The 18,155-nt window shown below is 41.5% G+C and overlaps 1 protein-coding gene across 21 annotated transcripts in view; it reads right to left on the bottom strand.

Annotated features, from left to right (window-relative positions):
• The window catches only part of ptprda (protein tyrosine phosphatase receptor type Da), a 414,186-nt gene that overhangs the window by 30,206 nt on the left and 365,825 nt on the right, over nt 1-18,155 (bottom strand). For 4 of the 21 annotated variants that reach the window (XM_087837434.1, XM_087837458.1, XM_087837479.1 and 1 more), the window contains 14 exons: nt 17,903-17,914; nt 14,745-15,014; nt 13,025-13,606; nt 12,562-12,707; nt 10,651-10,795; nt 8,619-8,924; nt 7,500-7,693; nt 7,126-7,152; nt 5,974-6,091; nt 5,026-5,613; nt 4,457-4,557; nt 4,062-4,318; nt 2,884-2,977; nt 1,028-1,237 (listed from right to left, as the gene is read on the bottom strand). In XM_087837434.1, the coding sequence (XP_087693560.1) occupies nt 1,028-1,237; nt 2,884-2,977; nt 4,062-4,318; nt 4,457-4,557; nt 5,026-5,613; nt 5,974-6,091; nt 7,126-7,152; nt 7,500-7,693; nt 8,619-8,924; nt 10,651-10,795; nt 12,562-12,707; nt 13,025-13,606; nt 14,745-15,014; nt 17,903-17,914 (3,050 nt within the window). The remainder of the gene's footprint in view (nt 1-1,027; nt 1,238-2,883; nt 2,978-4,061; nt 4,319-4,456; nt 4,558-5,025; nt 5,614-5,973; nt 6,092-7,125; nt 7,153-7,499; nt 7,694-8,618; nt 8,925-10,650; nt 10,796-12,561; nt 12,708-13,024; nt 13,607-14,744; nt 15,015-17,902; nt 17,915-18,155) is intronic. The other 17 variants (XM_087837442.1, XM_087837464.1, XM_087837486.1 and 14 more) reach the window with 7 other exon arrangements.

Below are 18,155 nucleotides of genomic sequence, written 5' to 3'. Positions count from 1 at the left end.
TTAGGGGGTGTTAAAAATAACATTTATCCACGGAGTGGTCTCTAACACGCTCCATATGTGGGTAAGGACCTTCTCACTTTTCTCTGATGCTAAATGACACCTCATGCGTGTCTTTTAGATGCCAGCAGCTTTGACAAAGCGTCAGTATTTGACGCCCTGGGAATGAGAGCGGGCTAGTACATCTAGACCTATTTTTGGGTGCCTGAGGTATTTAAAGCAGCACTGCAAACCTTCAGTTAATACACGGCCACTGCAGAGCATATCTTGGCGAAGACAGGCATGACCAACAATACATATTAAAAGCCAATTCAAAGTTTTTCTGTGTAGTTCCTTCTAAGCCGGACTTTGACCAATCACAATTATCTTTAGTATCTCTCCTATACTGGAGCCTTGATTGAACTATTCCACAGTCCAAGTGAAGATTAAAAAAAAAAGGTCCAGTGGGAAGAAAATATATGCTTCAGTGGGCAAATTAGAGATTTCCCTCCGTCCGTCATTATCGTTTTTGCTCTACCTGAACTCAGGGTTAGTGGAGAGAGTGTGAGGCAGCACTATAGACCCTGCAGCTCATCAACTCCATCATCTTGCCTGCAGCTGCCTAATCATGCAGCTTTCTGGTCTTCAGTACAGACAGACAAATGCACACACACACACTAGCTGCAGCAGCGAAGATAAGGCGGACCGCACACTGGATGCAATTAAAGAGGAGCGCTGTTATCGAGGTGTTCTCGCGATCAGCTAAGGTCTTAAGGGGCTTCTCTCCCTAAAGCAGCAAGGGTCAGCTTCTTCTGGCTGCAGCTTTAAGTTTTAAAGTCCAACGCCTCAAAAGGACTCAGAGTAACACATCTGACCAGAAGCCGGCTCCAACCCTCAGCCAGGACGCGGCACGTTTAACCTCCTCTGCTTACTAACACGGACAGCTGCTTTTTATTTTTTTTATTTTAAGAACAAAGAATGTGAAATCATCAGCAAGGGGGCTTCCTAACGGGAAGAAAACTTATACTCGAGTATCACGGGGTAGACTTACATTCTCGGACATCTCCAGAACAGCAAGCACAAAGAAGATGTATTCCTGGCCATTCTGAAGTTGCTTGTTCTCAAAGTCCCCATAGATCTTGCCATCTCCCAGGGTGAACTGTTTGGGCAGGTCTTTGAAGTAAGCGGCGATATAGGCTTTGGGTTCTGCCTGCCTCTGGAAACGAAGGCCCCTGCTCGTTCGGTTTATCTCCTTCAGCAGCTACAGTGAGGAGTGAGAAGCAGACAGTTGATAACACACAGGCACACACATGAAAACAAATCCACACAAACCAAATATCTCTATCTAGATTTTTTTCTTCTTCTTTTTTTCCCCTGATCGCTGAGCCGAAAATGCTGATTGCAAAAAAAAAAAAGGCAGAACATTACAAGAAAAGATCAATGACTTATTTCGTGTTTTTTTGGACTACAAAAGATTGTCAGATTAAAAGATTGTGTGGATTTCCAGCATATAAAACAGCTGAGGATTATCCAACAGCTTCAAACAGTAAAAAAGACACCAAATTAATTCAAAACTTACACAGCTCAATTATTCTTCTCTTGCTGATAGCATCAGAAAGATTTTTTGATGAAATATGTAGACAAATAGAAGAGTTTTCTGTGTTTGACGACTACTGTTATGCGTTTTTAATTCTTTGCCTTCAGTTCGAATGAAAGATGTGTAGAGCTGGATTATATATATTGAGATTAAATTAGCAACATGTTCAAATTCACGTTTAATTTGTGCTTTATTTGTTTGCCGTTCTTCCCTCCTCTGTTGCCTCCTTGGGCGATTAGTTTTAGCGCTTGCGACTCTAATAGGCTGAAGGACTGTGCCCTTCGTACGAGCCATCAGATTTTAAATTTCTGGTACAAAGCGCGGATGATAATTATGCTAATCGGGCCTGGCTAGTCGTTTCGTCGTCTGAATGCATATCCACGGCCTGTGCGTGTGTGCGTGCGCGGCTGTCATTCACTTTAGAGAGGGTGCGCTCATTGTGTGTGCTCTGTTTTGGCTGCGGGGCTGTTGGTGCTGCCCGATAATGTCTTCAATCATCTCTCCTGTCAACACAGCTAAATCTAGCTGCCCTTGGGAAAAGTTGTGAAAAGGTGAGTGCCAATATTGACAAACAAATAAATTCTGACAGAGGGGTGACTTTTGGCCAATCGGTCAAGGCTACAGACACATCGGCACGAGCTGGAAAGCCGATACCAGATGAGACGCCGCGTGTTTTTCTTTCAGCCTTCCAGACACGTGCGACATCTCATGATTTAAAAATTGACGTATAATTATCAAGATTCGATTTGCGAGTGCTATTCTTTGCCAGCCTGCTTTCGGCCGGCGATGTTCCACCTCGAATTTAAACATTTGCTTACACATACATCAATGCATAGCCCAGACCCACCCCACCCCCCTCACCCCCCTCGAATTATCCCGACTGGCTAAATATAAAAGTTGTCAAGTGTTTTGTGGATATGCAGGTAGCCTAGCTTTGCCTGGAATGAGAAGAGACATGAAGGCCTGATGCAGCTCTTCAGGTAATTACCACAGACATAAAGAGGAGGAGGAGGAGGTGGGGATAGGGGTTTGAGTTTGCAGTGCACTTGATGGCTACTTTATGTTCTCATTTCCATATGAACAGTGCTCTCTGCAGCTATTTGCGTCAATCAGCGGGACTCATCTGCTGTTCTCCCAGCCCCTTATTTTTTTTCCTAGTTTGAAGGAAAAGACGTGTGCGGGCTGCATGTGCGCAAAGTTTATAGGGCTCGTTATGAAGCTGAGTATAATAAGGAGATAAAAAGAAAAAAAAATTATAGCCATTACAACCAATTATGACAATTAAAACCAAATCATCCTTTTCAGCTTACCTCCTCCAAATTCATCTCGTCAGGACTATCCCAGGGTTTGAAAAACTTGCCGGTGCGCTGCTTCTTCAGAGGTACCACCACAATATAATAACCCCTGCAAAATATAAAGTGTTATATAAATACAAATTGTTCTGGACTGGGTGGACTCAGTGGAATAAACAACACAGCAAGAAGAGCCACGGCAACGGCTCCTTCAGTGTCTGTCCGTATTAGAAAGCGTAGTCTGCTGATGACTACATGATTTTAGTGCAAAGAGACTAAAATCATGCTTTTAGCAAGTTACATGATCTCTTATCATCTGATCAGGGATTTCTTTTCTGCATTAATTCAAGCATGTTCATTGAAGTCAGGCAATATGGTTATACCTCGGTTAGGCCCCCTGTGGGCTAATTAGGAGAGCTCAGCAAAGCGAGATGGGTTTTTCATCTCTTCATCGGGGTGGCAACAGAGATAACGACCTCCTGCCAGATTTGGGCTTCCTGGTTTGGGCGCTGCTCTAGCTAGCATTAGCCAGGACAGCAGTGTGGCCAGCTAATGGGAAACTAATTAGCTTAAGCTCTGGCGTGGGAGATAGTGGTTCAAATGTAACCACCGATTTAAAAAGGAATAAAGAAAACCCCAAGATGGGTTTGGAGCTTCATTCTGCAATCGGATGTGATCCTTGGCCTTCTGACAACCCTGGGCTTTGTTGAAAGGCTGTAAGAGACTTTATAGGGCTTAGAGGAGTGTGCTTAAATGAGCCGGGGTGCTCCACTGTGTAATGACTCAGGTGAAGTGGATATTACACTGAAATGCAGGGATGAATATAAATGACTGTTTTGGAAGAATTACCCCTGACAAGGTCAGCTATCAAGTTAACTTGTTTATTTCCATTCACAGAGCAACAGTAGGAAATACAAATCAGTAATGTGGATGTGGGAAACGACTTAAATATCCAACAAGACACATTTTGATACACTACCCAGGTCAGGAAATTCAGAGTTTTCTGGAACGCTGCTCCAAGCTAATCTGTTGACTTATGTTGTTATTATGTGTTTGACTGCATAGCTGCAATGGATGTATTGTATCTCACTGATGGAGCTCAATTTAGGACTGAAAACAATACTTCTGATCTATGCAGCACTAATGAATCGAAAAGTAAAAGGAAAACACATGCACACATTTTTTTTTCTGCTTACCTTACTCTCTCAGAAGTCTCCACTGCAGGTAGCTCCACAGTCACCATACCGTCTGAGTTGGTCTTGTCGACCAAATAGGGTTTGGTGCGGAGGACGTCCGGGGCCGTCATGGTGGACACGCGGTGCTGAAGACCTCCTGCGCTGTTGCCGCGATTGGTCAAGAGGAAAGAGTACTGAGTTTCAGGCTGAAGACCCGTGATTAGCTTCTGGGTTAACTTCCCATCGACCTCCACACTCTGCCCGTTATCGTAGAGGATCTGTAAGAGGATGATTCACTTGAGGTTTCATGTAGAATACCACATGATTTCTAATGTAGTGTATATACATTGCAAGTATTTACAAGGCTTTTTGTTGCGTGTATATGAAAGTGCCATACTGAGCTAGGCAATGCTCACAGTGAAAGGTTGAGCAGGGTTGTAGGTGTCTGGAATTTCCCATGTCAGCAGCACCGACGACTTCATGGCAGCTTTCACGTGAAAATTTTTTGCAAACACTGCTAAAAGAAAGGGGGAGCACGTGATTTAGACACAAAACATCCTCTCGCTCTCTTTTTTTAAAAAAAACAAATCTACCGACAGAGGTCCCACATCGTTGCTTACCTGATGCCTTCTTTAAAACCAGGCTGAAAGCAGCAGTACTACTCTGAACTCAACACTATCCTCTTACCTTCTTACCCACCAGCTCTTAAAATTAATGACTGACCTTTGCTTAACTGACAAGACAAAGAGACGTACATACTTACTCCACGTGCATTTCTTAAATGACTGTTAGATTAAAGAGACTAATGATAGGGCAGTGTGTCAGAACCGAAGTCTTCGGGTTGACTCCGTACTTTGACAACTTCTGCCTTTTGAGGTTTTTAGGGAAGTGATTGGAAAGGGCAGAGCAGGGAAAGGTCGGCTTGTTATTGTTTTTTTTTTTTTTAAAGGGAAAGGCCTAAAAAAAATTCAGGGACTGGTCCTACCTTGATCCACAGGCTGTGTCCTGAATTGGACACTTGGGCTATAGGGACCAGCGCCCTTGCTGGTGAAGGCACACATTTTAATATCATAAGTAGTATCGGCCCTAAGGCCATCCAGGATGACTGTCGACTCCGGGGCAGTGATGAAGAGTTCTGAGGGACTGCGCGGGCTGTTGATGTCCTTGTACTGCAGAGCGTACTTCACTATTTGCCCGTTTCGTTCTGCCAGCAGCACAGGTTGCCAGCTAACCTGAATGGTGGAGGTGGTGGCGCCCTCCGCTTTAATGTTCTGAGGGTAGCCGCTCGGAACGTCCTCGTTTGTGGTCACTTCTTTGACCGTTTCTTCACCAAAGCCCACCTTGTTGCGCGCCGATAGGCGAAAAGTGTAAGAGGCTCCCTTGTGGATCTCTTTGGTTGTGTAGTGGTTCTCTCTCTCTGCGAACTCAATAACAGTCAGCGGATCCACATCTTTACGGCCAAAGCGGAGACGATAGCCTTGCAGGGGCCCGTGAGTTATTGCTGGGGGATTCCACTGGAGGAGAGCTGTGCCCATGTTGGTTGTACTGACCTTAAGCCAAGGTTTTTCAGGAACTATTAGCAGCAATGGAGAAAGGGACAAGTTAGAAATATTTGTAGCACACAGGCATTCAGTGTTAGTCAGTCTACAATCAGCTATGTCTGTCTTTAGTGTGGCGTGACGCCGTACAAGAGGCGTTTCCTGGTTTTTTGTTTTGTCTGTTTACGTTACTACAATAAAAGTGCCTTCAGCTTTGCCATGTCATACCAGTGGGTAAGACTTATTGTTTCTTAATGAGACAGTAATTAGCTGTATTTGTGCTCACTGACAAGTGTAAATAATGCTTAGGATATTACATAATAGTTTGACTGTTATTAGATGCAATACTATAGCATCGCAAAGTGGAGATGTGTCAGCAGTGATGGTTCTGTTACCTGCACCAGTGGTGGTGATCAGCTTGGGCTTGCTGCGTGCACCGTCGCCCTTTGTCGTGAAGGCTGCGACAGTAACAGAATACGTGGTCTCAGCCTGCAGTTCTGTGATGATCATTTCCTGTGAAGACACAAGACTTGAGTTGCAGGATGCTCATGTGTTATTATGCAGATGCAAGCAAACAGAAGTGGGATGTGATGTTAAAATAACCTTCACGAACACATTCCTTTAGCATATGTGAGGCAGCACGCTAAACAGCTGGCCAAAGATGCAGATCGAGAATCCCAGCTGTAGCCAAGAAACAACACAATCAGGAACAACCTTTCTTTCCAATATTTCCAGTGTTTATTATCTTGACTTCACTGTCAGATAAACAGCTCTTTGCAAATCGTCTCTCCCTCTTTGCTGACAGGAAGAGACCCTACTGAGCGCAGCAGCAGGTGGCTGGGGATGTGACCGGGCTGTTCGCCCAGCAAGATTTACCCCTTTGGTGATGGTGGCAACTTTTACGTCTGTAGAAGGTGAATTGTGCTTGATCAGCAGCTTCTTTTAAGCCTAGTCGAGTTTTTATCAGAAGTTTAACCATTTCCAAACATACTACACGTGACTATTTATCCATTTGCACATGAGTAAACCACAATAATTCAAAGCGGCAACACAGTTCGACATCTTCAAGTTAAAAAGTCACCAAAAATAAACTAAAGCGTCACCTCCAACCAGATGGCTGCACCTCCCTGAGCCTGTTTCTGCCAGAGGTTTCTTCCTGTTAAAAGGGAGTTTTTCTTTCCCACTGTTGCCAAGTGCTTTCTCTGAGGGGTTGTTTGATTGTTGGGGTTTTCTCTGTATTTTCTCTGTATTATTATTTGACCTGGTTTTGACATGCTGCATCACATATACTTCAACTCTAGGCATGTGTGACTTGACAGGGATCACAGTGAAAAGCTTTACTTAATAAATAACTACAAAAGTTCAAATTTTATTTCATGTTATATTTTGTTCATCAGCACTTGCAGTTTGGTAAGCTTCAGATGAGCTTCCTTTCTGCAGTTATTAAAGATGAAATAACACTCAACCTATTAGTTAACATATGTACGGTCATGCAGAGGTTGACAGCAGGAAAAAACATTTGTATTTCGTGAAGTTGAGCTACTCACATGATCAGTTGTATCATCATATTCCCACTGATTTTGAGATCAGAACATGGAGAGAAAAAGAGACAACAAATAAGGCATAGACACTAATCACTGGAAATAAAATGCACACACACAGTCTTTGTCTACAGCTACTAAATAAATTAAATACAATTTTTTTCATAGAATATTTACAGCAAAACCAGAAATGATCATCCATATACAGATAAACAAGCTTGTGTGTCCAACTGAATTCTCATTAGTGGCAAAACAAGTTACAACTAAGCTGAATAAATAATCAGGCTTACATAATAATAGTTTGCAATTGTGAGTGAGAAAAACATTACTATGTGTCTCAGATGCGGTGGGTGGCTGAGGGTGGGGTGGGGGTGTTGTACCTGGGCATCATCAATCAGGATGTCCTTGATGGCTGGCTGTCCTGTGGGCTCCCCATTAACCATCCTGACATAGTGCACCTGGTACCCTCGGATCTGACCGTGCTGCTTGGTGGGCATCGGTGAACGCCAGATCACTTTAATTGATGAGGAGTTGACAGCCTCCACCTCAACTTTACGAGGTGGCCCGCTAGGAACTGGAGGAACACCATGGGATAGAAGAAAAAAGGTGAAAATTATAGAGAACCCCTTCACCCCCTTTTTTTTTCTCTCTCTTTTTTTTGAATCTCGCCCAAAGCCGTAGCGCAAAATGCTGCAGTGACCAAAAAAATAAAAAATAAAAATCACAAAAGTGCAGCAAACTGCAACAAGCACTGCATGACATCAATATTTCAACAATGGTAAGGAGAGGGGGTAAAAACCAACCGCAAAAACAGGTCTGACAACTGACCTAATGTCGAAACATTAAAAATGGGTAGAGTGGATTTTAAAAACATGGAATAAAAATGCCTTTTTGCCAAAATAGAAAAGTGGAGCCAAAGGAGGCTTCAAGAGTTTCGACTGCTTGAAGCACGGCAAGAATTTTGGCTATGGAGCAAGGGGAAAAAAATGGGTTAAAAATGACTGTATCACATGACGAGAGACAAAAAAAACTTTTTAAAAAATGGCCTTCAAAAAAAAAAAAAAAAAAATCTTCCACCTTCTGTTTTGCCCACTGTCCTCAATTTGTCAAGTTCTCAAAAAAAAAAAAGAAAAAAGTGAAAAATATGATGACATTCGGTAAAAGTTTCAAAAATGACAGTTGGGACTGGAAGTTTTGGAGGCCTTCTGCTGAAAATGCCATACCATGTGTTGAAATTGAGCAGCGTACGGGGTGGGGGATATAAAAAAGCCAAAAAAATTGTGCTTTTTGCAAAGTGAGTTTCTTTTCTTTTAAAAAAGCATTGTCCAAAAATAGGGTTAAAAGTACTGAGTGTCGACAGTCATATTAGAAGCAGGCAGAGAGGGTAGAAGAGAAGAGGGGGGTTTGTAGATATAGGCAAGGCTGTTAGTATTTGACAGGGTAGGTTAAGAAGGGTAGACTGGAATTGCAGCTGGAGCTTTGTTTTAGCGAACACATACCATCCTCCTCTGTGCGGATGACCTGCGGCAGGCTCTCCGGTCCTGCTCCAACATCTGTATGAGCAGTGACAGTCACACGGTACTCTGTCCATTTTTCCAAGTTTTCCAAAAGGTACTGGGTGCTTTCCGGAGGGATGTTGACGATTTGACGAGTAGTCGCGTCCTCCCCTTCGGTCGCAGCGTACTGGATGGCGTATTGCGTTATGATCCCGTTTTGTAATTCGACAGGTGGTGGCCGCCAACTTACCAGGATGTTGGTGGAGCTGGGGCTATAGCACTTGACTTCCTGAGGTGGGCCCGAGGGTTCTGGTTGTCGGGTTGGATTTGGAGCAGGTTTTTTGTTTTTTGGGGTTTGGTTTTGGTGGGTTTTGGTGAGGCCATTCATTGGGTTGGATTTATTTTTTTTGGATTTTGTGTTTTGAAAGGAGTTTCAGTTTTTTGTTTTGTTCAGGGTGATGATGGTAGAATTGACCAAACCAAGGGAAAAAAAGAAGAGGGAAATAAAATGATAAAAAAATGAGGCAAAAGCACAAGGACACGTGGGTAAATCAAAAACATTTCAAATCAGTGAAATGTGGAAAACACAAATAAAGGCAAAATGAAAGGTAACGACAAACACAAAAGTGTACCAACTCGTGATGAATGGATGGTGGTGACTGGGAAAATTAAATGGACTGATTTACCATATGTAACCTACCTTTGTCATGAACAACACAAATTTATAAAAACAAAGAAGACAAAAATCACATATTCTAATATTCTTAGATCCCGTAAATATGAAAGAAAAAAAAAAAAAGCTACACCTACTTCAGATGACATTTAAGTTAAACCATTTTAAAACAGACTGAGAAAAATTTGGCAAGCAGTTACCATCAATCCAAAAACATAAAGGTTGATGCTGTAACTATTTTTAAAAATAGAAAAAAAATATATTGTGTTTGTCACCAACCTTTCCGAAGCCTGTTGGTTTGTGGTAAAAGCCTGATTGTACAACAGAGAACTTCCCAAGGAGACATGACTGATTTATTAGATTCTGATAACATTGGCATGCACTGTTCTTTCCAAGTTAACTACATCATTTACGACATCATCTGAGCCAACTTAGAACTTGTGATCTTTTATACCTACCTGATCCCTGCCCTTGTCTTTCAAAGCCCTCAGATTTAGGTCAGATACGCAGAAGTTTCCTCTTCTTTTTAAAAACATTCATTTATTTTTCTATAAGAAATCTAAGGCTGGCAATTCTCTGCATTTCCAATTTTTGTTTTTACCCCCTCCCCCAATTTTAACCAGCTGCATAAATCTGAGGTCTTTCGGGTGAACGTGTCCCTAACTACAAAGGCAGTACTCGCTTTGAGCTTTCTATGATATTGAAACTCATGAACGCTCTTCGTTCAAATCTGAATTGAGTATTAAGGTGAGAGTTCTTGAAGAAAATGGGAAAAAAAAGTTGCTTTGGTTCTCTCCGTTGTAGCCACATAGAAAGCTCAGACAGACTCCAAAACATTTCTATTCTCTTATTTTTTGGCTGACATGCAATTTCAGGAGACAAGGCTTCCTAAAGGCCAGCTATGCCCTTTCATTTAGGAGAAAAAAAGGAGACACAGATGTGGGCATTCACATAAATAATTCAAGGCTTTATCGTTCATTTACGCCTGTTTTTGCACAACAAAGGTGGAGAGCCCGCAGTTTTTTTATAACCTCGTCTCCTGACTTTACAGGAAAGCCCCGGGTACACTGCCCATGCAACCTTTTCAAAGGGGGAGGGGGATACAGCATGGTCAGGTAGATTTTGTTACACTGATTTTCCATTTTAAGTGTTTACAGCTTTGCTATTTTCAAATGCATCAAACATTTAAAGGGGGAAAAAAATCTTATTTGGTTTATCTGTGCTCAGAAGGACCTTTCTGACATTTTTGTCACATCTTCGATTTTTTTTTTCTTTTGCGGCCCACATAAAACTTTGAATGCATTTGAAAATGTGTTCCTTCCCAGATAGTTTCAACCCTGTCAGATAAGGAAGAAGACCTACGTGTCTGTGGAGTTTCTGCAGAGATTTCATTGGTGTAAGCTCCAACTCCGTGTTTACTTCGGGCAGCCAGCCGAAAAGTGTAAGTAGTGAAGGGCTTCAAGTCCTTCAGTAGGTACGTTGTTGTCGGCTCAAAGCTGACTCGTTTCTGGGAGGAAAGGGTGGCATTGTCACTTGGTGTATAAGATTCGTTAAACTACAGCAGAACAGAAGGAAAATCAAACGATAGGTTTTTACTAAGACAGCTTTAATTTGAGTTATTGTCTCACTAAAGTCACAGATTTTACCAGTAACAGTTATATCCATAGTTAAACCTCTGAAATAAACAATATCTTAGAAGTAGAGATGGCACGATACCACTTTTTAATGTCCGATACCGATACCGATATCATAAATTTGGATATCTGCCGATACCAATATGAATCCGATATAGTGTGTTTTAATCAATAAAACTGTTTTTTTAATATCTTGCTGCATTTTGTATAAGTTCATACTCAAGTTTAAATAAATAACAACACTAAAGCTATTCTGTTATACCTGTATGTAAAAAATACAACAAAATATTTCATAGTTCAGCAACACTGATCAATCTAATAAACTTAAACCTACTCCATCCTCCCTATTCTGGTATTTTAAAGAGTAGTTAGCAGAAATATTAAGCAACCTAACTAATAGGGTTGCAAACTCCCAGCAAAAGAAAAAATAGGGAACCACCCCCCACCCTGCGCCTCATGATGCTTAATCGACGTAATCAACTTTAATTTGATAATTGGGAAAAAAAAATGCACAGAAATAAATTTTTTTTCAAGAATAATTAAATAGATTCAACATCTTTCTTCAACAGAACTGCAGAATTCACAGATGGTACTTTCCCAAAGGAAAAAGTACTACAGCTTACTAGGGTATATTAGACTTAACAGTTACTATATACAGTAATGGACTTCTATATATTTTACATAAGATTAAAACTTTGGGTGTAAGATTCAGATAATTTTTTATTAAAAGCTAGACATTTTAAATGAGAATAAGAAAGAAAAGTATGTCTTTGTGTCTCCTTTTCCCTGTTCATGCCCTATCGGCCCCCCTGGCTAAACTTTGCTAAATCCGCCCCTGCACAGTTACCAGCCGTCAGCTACGTAGAAAAAGATCCTGGTGTAGAAAGTAATATTAAATAAATTCTAACAACAGCTTATCAAGATTAAATGTGCTGCTGTTGTTCAGCCGCTGGTTTCCTCTTTCTGGCGCGAAGTGGGCCAAAAACAAAGAAGAGAGACGGACTCGTGACAGAAAAGCCGATCAGCTGATCATTAATCAGTTTTACGATTGAAGTAGCAGCAAGAAGAGGAAGTCGCTCCATATATCGGTTGTTGAGCTTAACGTGGGAATGCTTTACAAACATTCAGAGATGAACTTACACACTTGCTTTACTTCTCTCTGGGATAACTTCCTCGGAGATGAAATGCTGGTTTGGTAGCGAGGCTACAAATACACACAGCCGCTCTATCGGGTGATGCACACTGCGCCGACGTGCTACGGTTATGAGCCGAGTTTTGTGAGGTGCTTTTTTGATATTTAATGGATCGGATTACATTTTTTTATTTCTCTCCGATATCCGATCCAGTAATTTACGTCAGTATCAGACCGATACCGATACGTAATATCGGATCGGTCCATCTCTACTTAGAAGTAATGCTTCATGATTTACCTCAAGTTTAACAGTGGAACAACTGCATATTCGTGCATTTACTTGGTAAGGATAGATCAACTATGCAGACTAATAACATGATAAGTAGGCAAATAATAATATTATAAAACACAATAATCCCAAAAATGGTTAGAACCTTATTAATGTGTTAAGAAGCATTATGGACTCTTAAGAGTTGACAAAATACCTTAATATTAGAAAGTAATTACCTCCTCTTTGTCATCTCTCTTTCTGTATAAAAGCTCGTATCCTGTCACTTGATTTTCTTGCCCACTTTGCGTCTGAGCGTTCCACGACAGCAAAATGCTCGTTTCTGATTTGGCTTCTCCTTTGAAGTCAGTTGGTTGGGACGGAACTGAAATTAGAGTGAAGAGATGAATTCATTACTCTCGTGTCTTGCACTATCCATTCACGCGTGCACACACGCGCCACTTGGCGGTTGAGTTATTGCGATAGTCTTCACAGGACTTTTTCGTGAAACATAAACAACGAGGCATTTGAATCGCTCCTTCTCACTTAAGATTACTGGCTAAAAATGTTTTTCACACTCAAAATTTTTATTGCGGGCTTAAGAGTAACGATACTTTTTAGCAGCCTTTTTCCGGTTTTGTATTTTCATTCATTGTCACTTTGGCGTTTTTTTTTTTCTTAATGATTTAAAAACAAACCCACCTCCGGTCTTTGCAATGATTTGAAGATCTGGAGAAAGAGGCCCATCACCCACTGAAGTGTAGGCTAAAATTTTGATATAGTAGGTCTTATTTGGGATGAGGCCCTGAATGGTGGCAATATTAGACCCCCGGACGATCTGCTTCTCCCAGTGGTTGGGGTGCTGGCTGGGATCCATGGTGTAGTAGACTCGGTAGCCCGTGATCTGTCCGTTGGCCTCCTCTGGCTCATCCCACTGGATGAACGCTGTGGTGGCGCTCATCATGTGACCTCGGACCTGCCTCGGTGCGGTGCTGGGTGCCTGCTCAGCAGTTTTGGCCTCAATGCTCTCGCTGGGTGGCCCTCGGCCGATGTTGTTTACCGCCACCACCCGAAACTCATAGTCGGAGTAGGGGCTGAGGCCCCCGACGCTGTACCTAGTGGTGGCTACGCCATCAATCTCTTTGTACAACTCATCCGAGTACTTGGACTTGTGCTGGATGATGTAGTAGGAAATTGGTTCAGGGTTGCCAGAGTCCCAAGCCAATGTTATGCTTGTGGCTGTGCGCTCTTCCACTACAGGAATACCAGGAGCCTTGGGCAACGCTGTGATGATAATTATGGAATGAATATTAATAAAAATGCAAAACACACAAAAGTCACATATTGGTAGAGGAATTTATTTTATATGCCGTAGAGACTTTATTTTAATTTGTTGATAGTTGACTTTTATTGATAACTTTCATTTACCAGACCGCTGCACACGAAAGTGATGAGCCACAGTGTATGTGGAGTCATAAGAGACTGTGTTGTGTGTATTTGATTAGGTGGGTGGATAGTCTTAATATTACTTTAGTTTTCCTAGTTTACAGTCGTGTAAAAAAAAAGAAGAAGAAAAAAGCGACATATCATCTAATGAGTGAGATTTAAGGCTTGTACACTCCACGTTCGGCATTTCGGAGCGATGTTGTCGTTAATCTTGGGTTTCCCAGTGTTTATCACTTTAATAATTAAACAGGTAAATTTATTACTTTAATTCCCCACACCGTGGCACATGGCAAAAAGATATCAGGGCAATAGATTGTCTTTATACACCATCTGAAGTATGCTTTTGGGGGAGCTCCTGCCAGAGGGTTATATTGTGACTAATATCTCTGTGTTATGTCTTGGAAAAACAAAGCTGAATGTCTGTGTGCGTGGCTCTGTCCCCGGTGTGCTCGTAAACATGGCGGCACCAATCGGGGGTATCTTTCTGACACACTGCAGTGTAGATATGATTACGCACAGATAAGTACCATGTCTACACCAAAGTATACTCACTATGTTTCACCCTCTAACATGCCCCCTCCTTTCTTACAAATTGCTCGCAGAAATGGTGCGCTTTTGGCTCTGTAGCTCTCCAGCTGAGAGATAAGCACTTCACTATATTCTCAGCCTGGCATCTAATGCACCGAGGCTGGTGCCAGGGCTTGTCTAAAGCTTTAAGGAATCCTCTACAGATGACTTATCGTGGCAGTGTGAGGTAAATAAGTTCCTTTAAAGCACTGCCAGTAGTCGCTGCTCGGATAGATTACTAACAAATATTAGCTGCAAACTGGAGGCATACTGTATTTTGAAGTAAATACACACTCTAAGAAAAGCACTTGAACTGAACTATTAATACCTTTGCCTCTAGCATTGGCATTTCTATGAAAATTACAGTCTTTGATTACAGTATTAGAAGAAGAATTAAAGGCACATGTACCTTTCACTGTTATCTGTGCCGCAGCCTCTATGACCCCGAGGGTTGACATGGCTACACATGTGTAATTGGCCGATTGCCGTACGTCCGTAAGCTCCAAGACGTTACGTCCAATGGGCATATCGTCTTCCGGCGTAAGATCCTCAGCTCCCATCATCCACTTGACATATGGCATGGGGGAGCCCACAGCTACACATGTGATATTGACACTGCCGCCTGGCATGATCTCATTGTCTGTAGGTGGAATGGAGAATCGCGGTGGCACCCGTCGCACTAAAAAAAGACAAGAAAATAGCATGAAAACCAGGCAGAATCAGGGGAAACCTTTACAGAAAAACGGCATTCACCCCAAAAAGAAGAAAAAATTTCTTTAATGAGAATATTAACAGACTCTTAAATGTTTAATAGTGTCAAATTCTCTAAGATTTCTCCATTTATGAATGTTCTCATGCGATCCGAGACTTCGATTAAGTGGCGAATGGATTAACAACAACACAAGCACCATGCACAAAAAACTGCATCACCATCAGTACGGATGTACAGAACTGCACAAAGTGCTGGAGAGTCGACAGCACTCCACAGTTGTATGCAAACAAACAACTTTCAGGCTGCAAACTTCCAGCTGATGTGAGACAATGTGCCGCATCACATTCTCACATCACATGGGCATGTAGGTCATACACTTAAAGGCTTCACGCGCGACAAACGGGAAAAGTGTCTCGTGTTTTTAAAGTCACTACAATGCACTGTTAACAATGCTATAAAGATGGCTAAAAAGGTAACTGACTTTAGACTGTGGATCTGTGCTATACACCTCAGATAAATGTGAAATTTATTAAGAGGAGTAGTTATACTGCCGCTAAAAGCATGAATAATTACAGTTAGTGATTCTACAATTCAATCCATGCCTGGGAACGAATCAAAATCATTTATGATGCTAATTCAAACTGTTTTCAGTATGACTGTATGCCTCTCAGTACATTTTGACAGAAAGGGCTAAGAAACGTCATTCAGTTTGACAGCTGTGAAATGATGTGCCATGTTAGGGATTTATAGGAAAGGATTCAATCCTAAAAGGAGGGTAACACACTTAAAGACGGATGCATCTGCAGGGTTCGAACAATGCATTGGTGCAGCCAACTTATCGGTCAATATCAGCTATTGGCTCTTATATCGGTATCAGCATATATAATGATGTTGCATAATTTGTCCACTAGAGGGAAGTCTGCAAACAATCAGCAGATTAAAGACTTATTGTAAAAAATAAAAGCTTATTGAATAAAAACTACTAACAAGGAGTGATAAATAACTAGGCATAAGCAAATGTTACAGAAATCTGTCTGAAAGAAAAGTATCAGCCGATATACTGTAGGGTTAAATCATCAAATATCGGCGTTGTATCTGCTTGGGATCTGGGAGGGAACATCCCCTTGAAATGCTCAATGTAATGTTACTTTTTTCTTCACTAATATAATGAAACTTCCGAAACTAGTTTTGCAGCACATCAATAATGCACTATAATGTGCTATTCCTGCAATAATGTGATACATTTCACTCTTACGGCCACTCTTTTTTAAAAATATTGTTAGATTAAATTACTCTTAATTGTGCAGGTTTGCTCCAATAAAAGATGAATGTTAATGTGTGACGCCGGTAACACATGAATGGTATCGAGGCCTTCTGGAGGAGAGCAAGAATCAATCATGCATACAAGAACAATGTTGGCTTTAGGAGGCAACCACATGAGGGAGTCTAGGGAAAGGGGGCTGCGGGGGCAAAAGAAGCAGTAACGGGGTCAGAGGGAAGACATCGTGTCACTCGGTGTAAATGGAGAGGTTAGCCTGACACTGTTACACTGCTCTAACTGCGGCTAGCACAAGCTAAGGGAGAACAGAGAGCCACAAAAGAAGATAACATCATCTTAGCACTCAGGTTTATCCAGGGGACGTAGGCACAAAGGAAATGAGGCTGGTGCTACCAGGTGCTGTTGTACAACTTCTAGCGAGGATTTAAATAAAACGTAAAGTCAGTGTTACTGCTCATGGAATTCAAAATAGATTACTCAATAAATTATTTAGCAAACCTGGAAGAAATAAATGAAGGAATAAATCACTTCTAAAGATTGGAATATTTGCAGCTACACTTACGCTGAGTCTGAGCTAGTTACTTGTGCTATATTTGACTAGAACTCAGACGTGCTCTTGCAGCTGCCTGCTACTAATTCACAGAGCCCATTCTGTTGAACAGGCGGCAGCTCTCCAGACAGGAAATCTAGGGGAACTGCTTGCATTATTAAATACAACGTTTCTCTCACTCAATATTTAATTAATATCCAATTGGATCACGCTCCCCACAGACATAATATTATCCTGCTCATTTGAATATCATTACATTTGTCAAGTCTTGTGGATAACGCTCTAAATACATCATTCTTTCATGACTTCCTGCGCAGAAACATCCTCATCTGAGGAAGTGGATCATCTCTAAGGGCAGGATTGTTTTTAGAGCTTGATGCCTGCCTTTGATTCCAATTACAACAAACGGTGGATTTCGCTTAAAGATGCTTTTATCTGTGACAGACTTCTGTTAGAGGGAAGTTTTTGTGTAGACTAAGGCTTAAACTCTTGTATGCAGAGAAACATTTGACATCCACGTGAATGGAGGTGGTTTTAGTTCTAAGCACCGATAAATGAAAGACAGCGATCTTCCTAATGCTGTTTGTCATTTAGCCTCGTTCTTTTCTTTCTTGTTTTTAACCACCTTACCCTATTCCCCTGCTGTGCTGTTAGTCATCAGAGAAACCAAGCAGGAACACTGACAGGGTAGGAGCTGGGGGAAAGGGGTGGCTAGTCCAAACATTAACAGGTGACCATGCAAATAGACCGTCGGACAGATGCAAATATCATTCCTAAAACCCCACCTCAAGATGCAAAACATGCACCACCTATTGGACAGTCAAGCAAGGACCAGAGGCATTCTCAATGGCAACATGGACACTGAACGTACAGCAGAGAAAAATAATATTCAAAGAAGCAAAAAAAATTTAAAAAAAAAAGGCTAAAGTAATACATCAGTTTTTTATTTTAAACGTCTCTAAAATGTAGCTAAAAAAACAACAACACTTGTTTCTGTTGTGTTCAAAAAGTAAAAAACACACCAACCTTCTCGCAGCTCTGAGGGATGTGGGGAATTTGATGCAGAACAAAATGAAATAAGGAAAGGAGAAAAACAAGGGAAACACAGAGAGTAAAAAGGCCATGTTTTAGGTGTTCAGATGCTACTTGAACAATTAGAAGGACCTTCTGTTTGGAGGGCGCAGGAAGCTGCTTGCACCCAAGAGCACCAATGTTACCAATCAAAGTCTTAACCTGTCTAATTTCAATCCTCCTAAATAAGAAGAAAAAAACATATCGT

Source organism: Neolamprologus brichardi, chromosome 3, assembly GCF_056152115.1.
Source record: "Neolamprologus brichardi isolate AB-2024 chromosome 3, ASM5615211v1, whole genome shotgun sequence".
Taxonomy (NCBI): domain Eukaryota; kingdom Metazoa; phylum Chordata; class Actinopteri; order Cichliformes; family Cichlidae; genus Neolamprologus; species Neolamprologus brichardi.
This window is presented reverse-complemented; position numbering and strand designations above follow the sequence as displayed.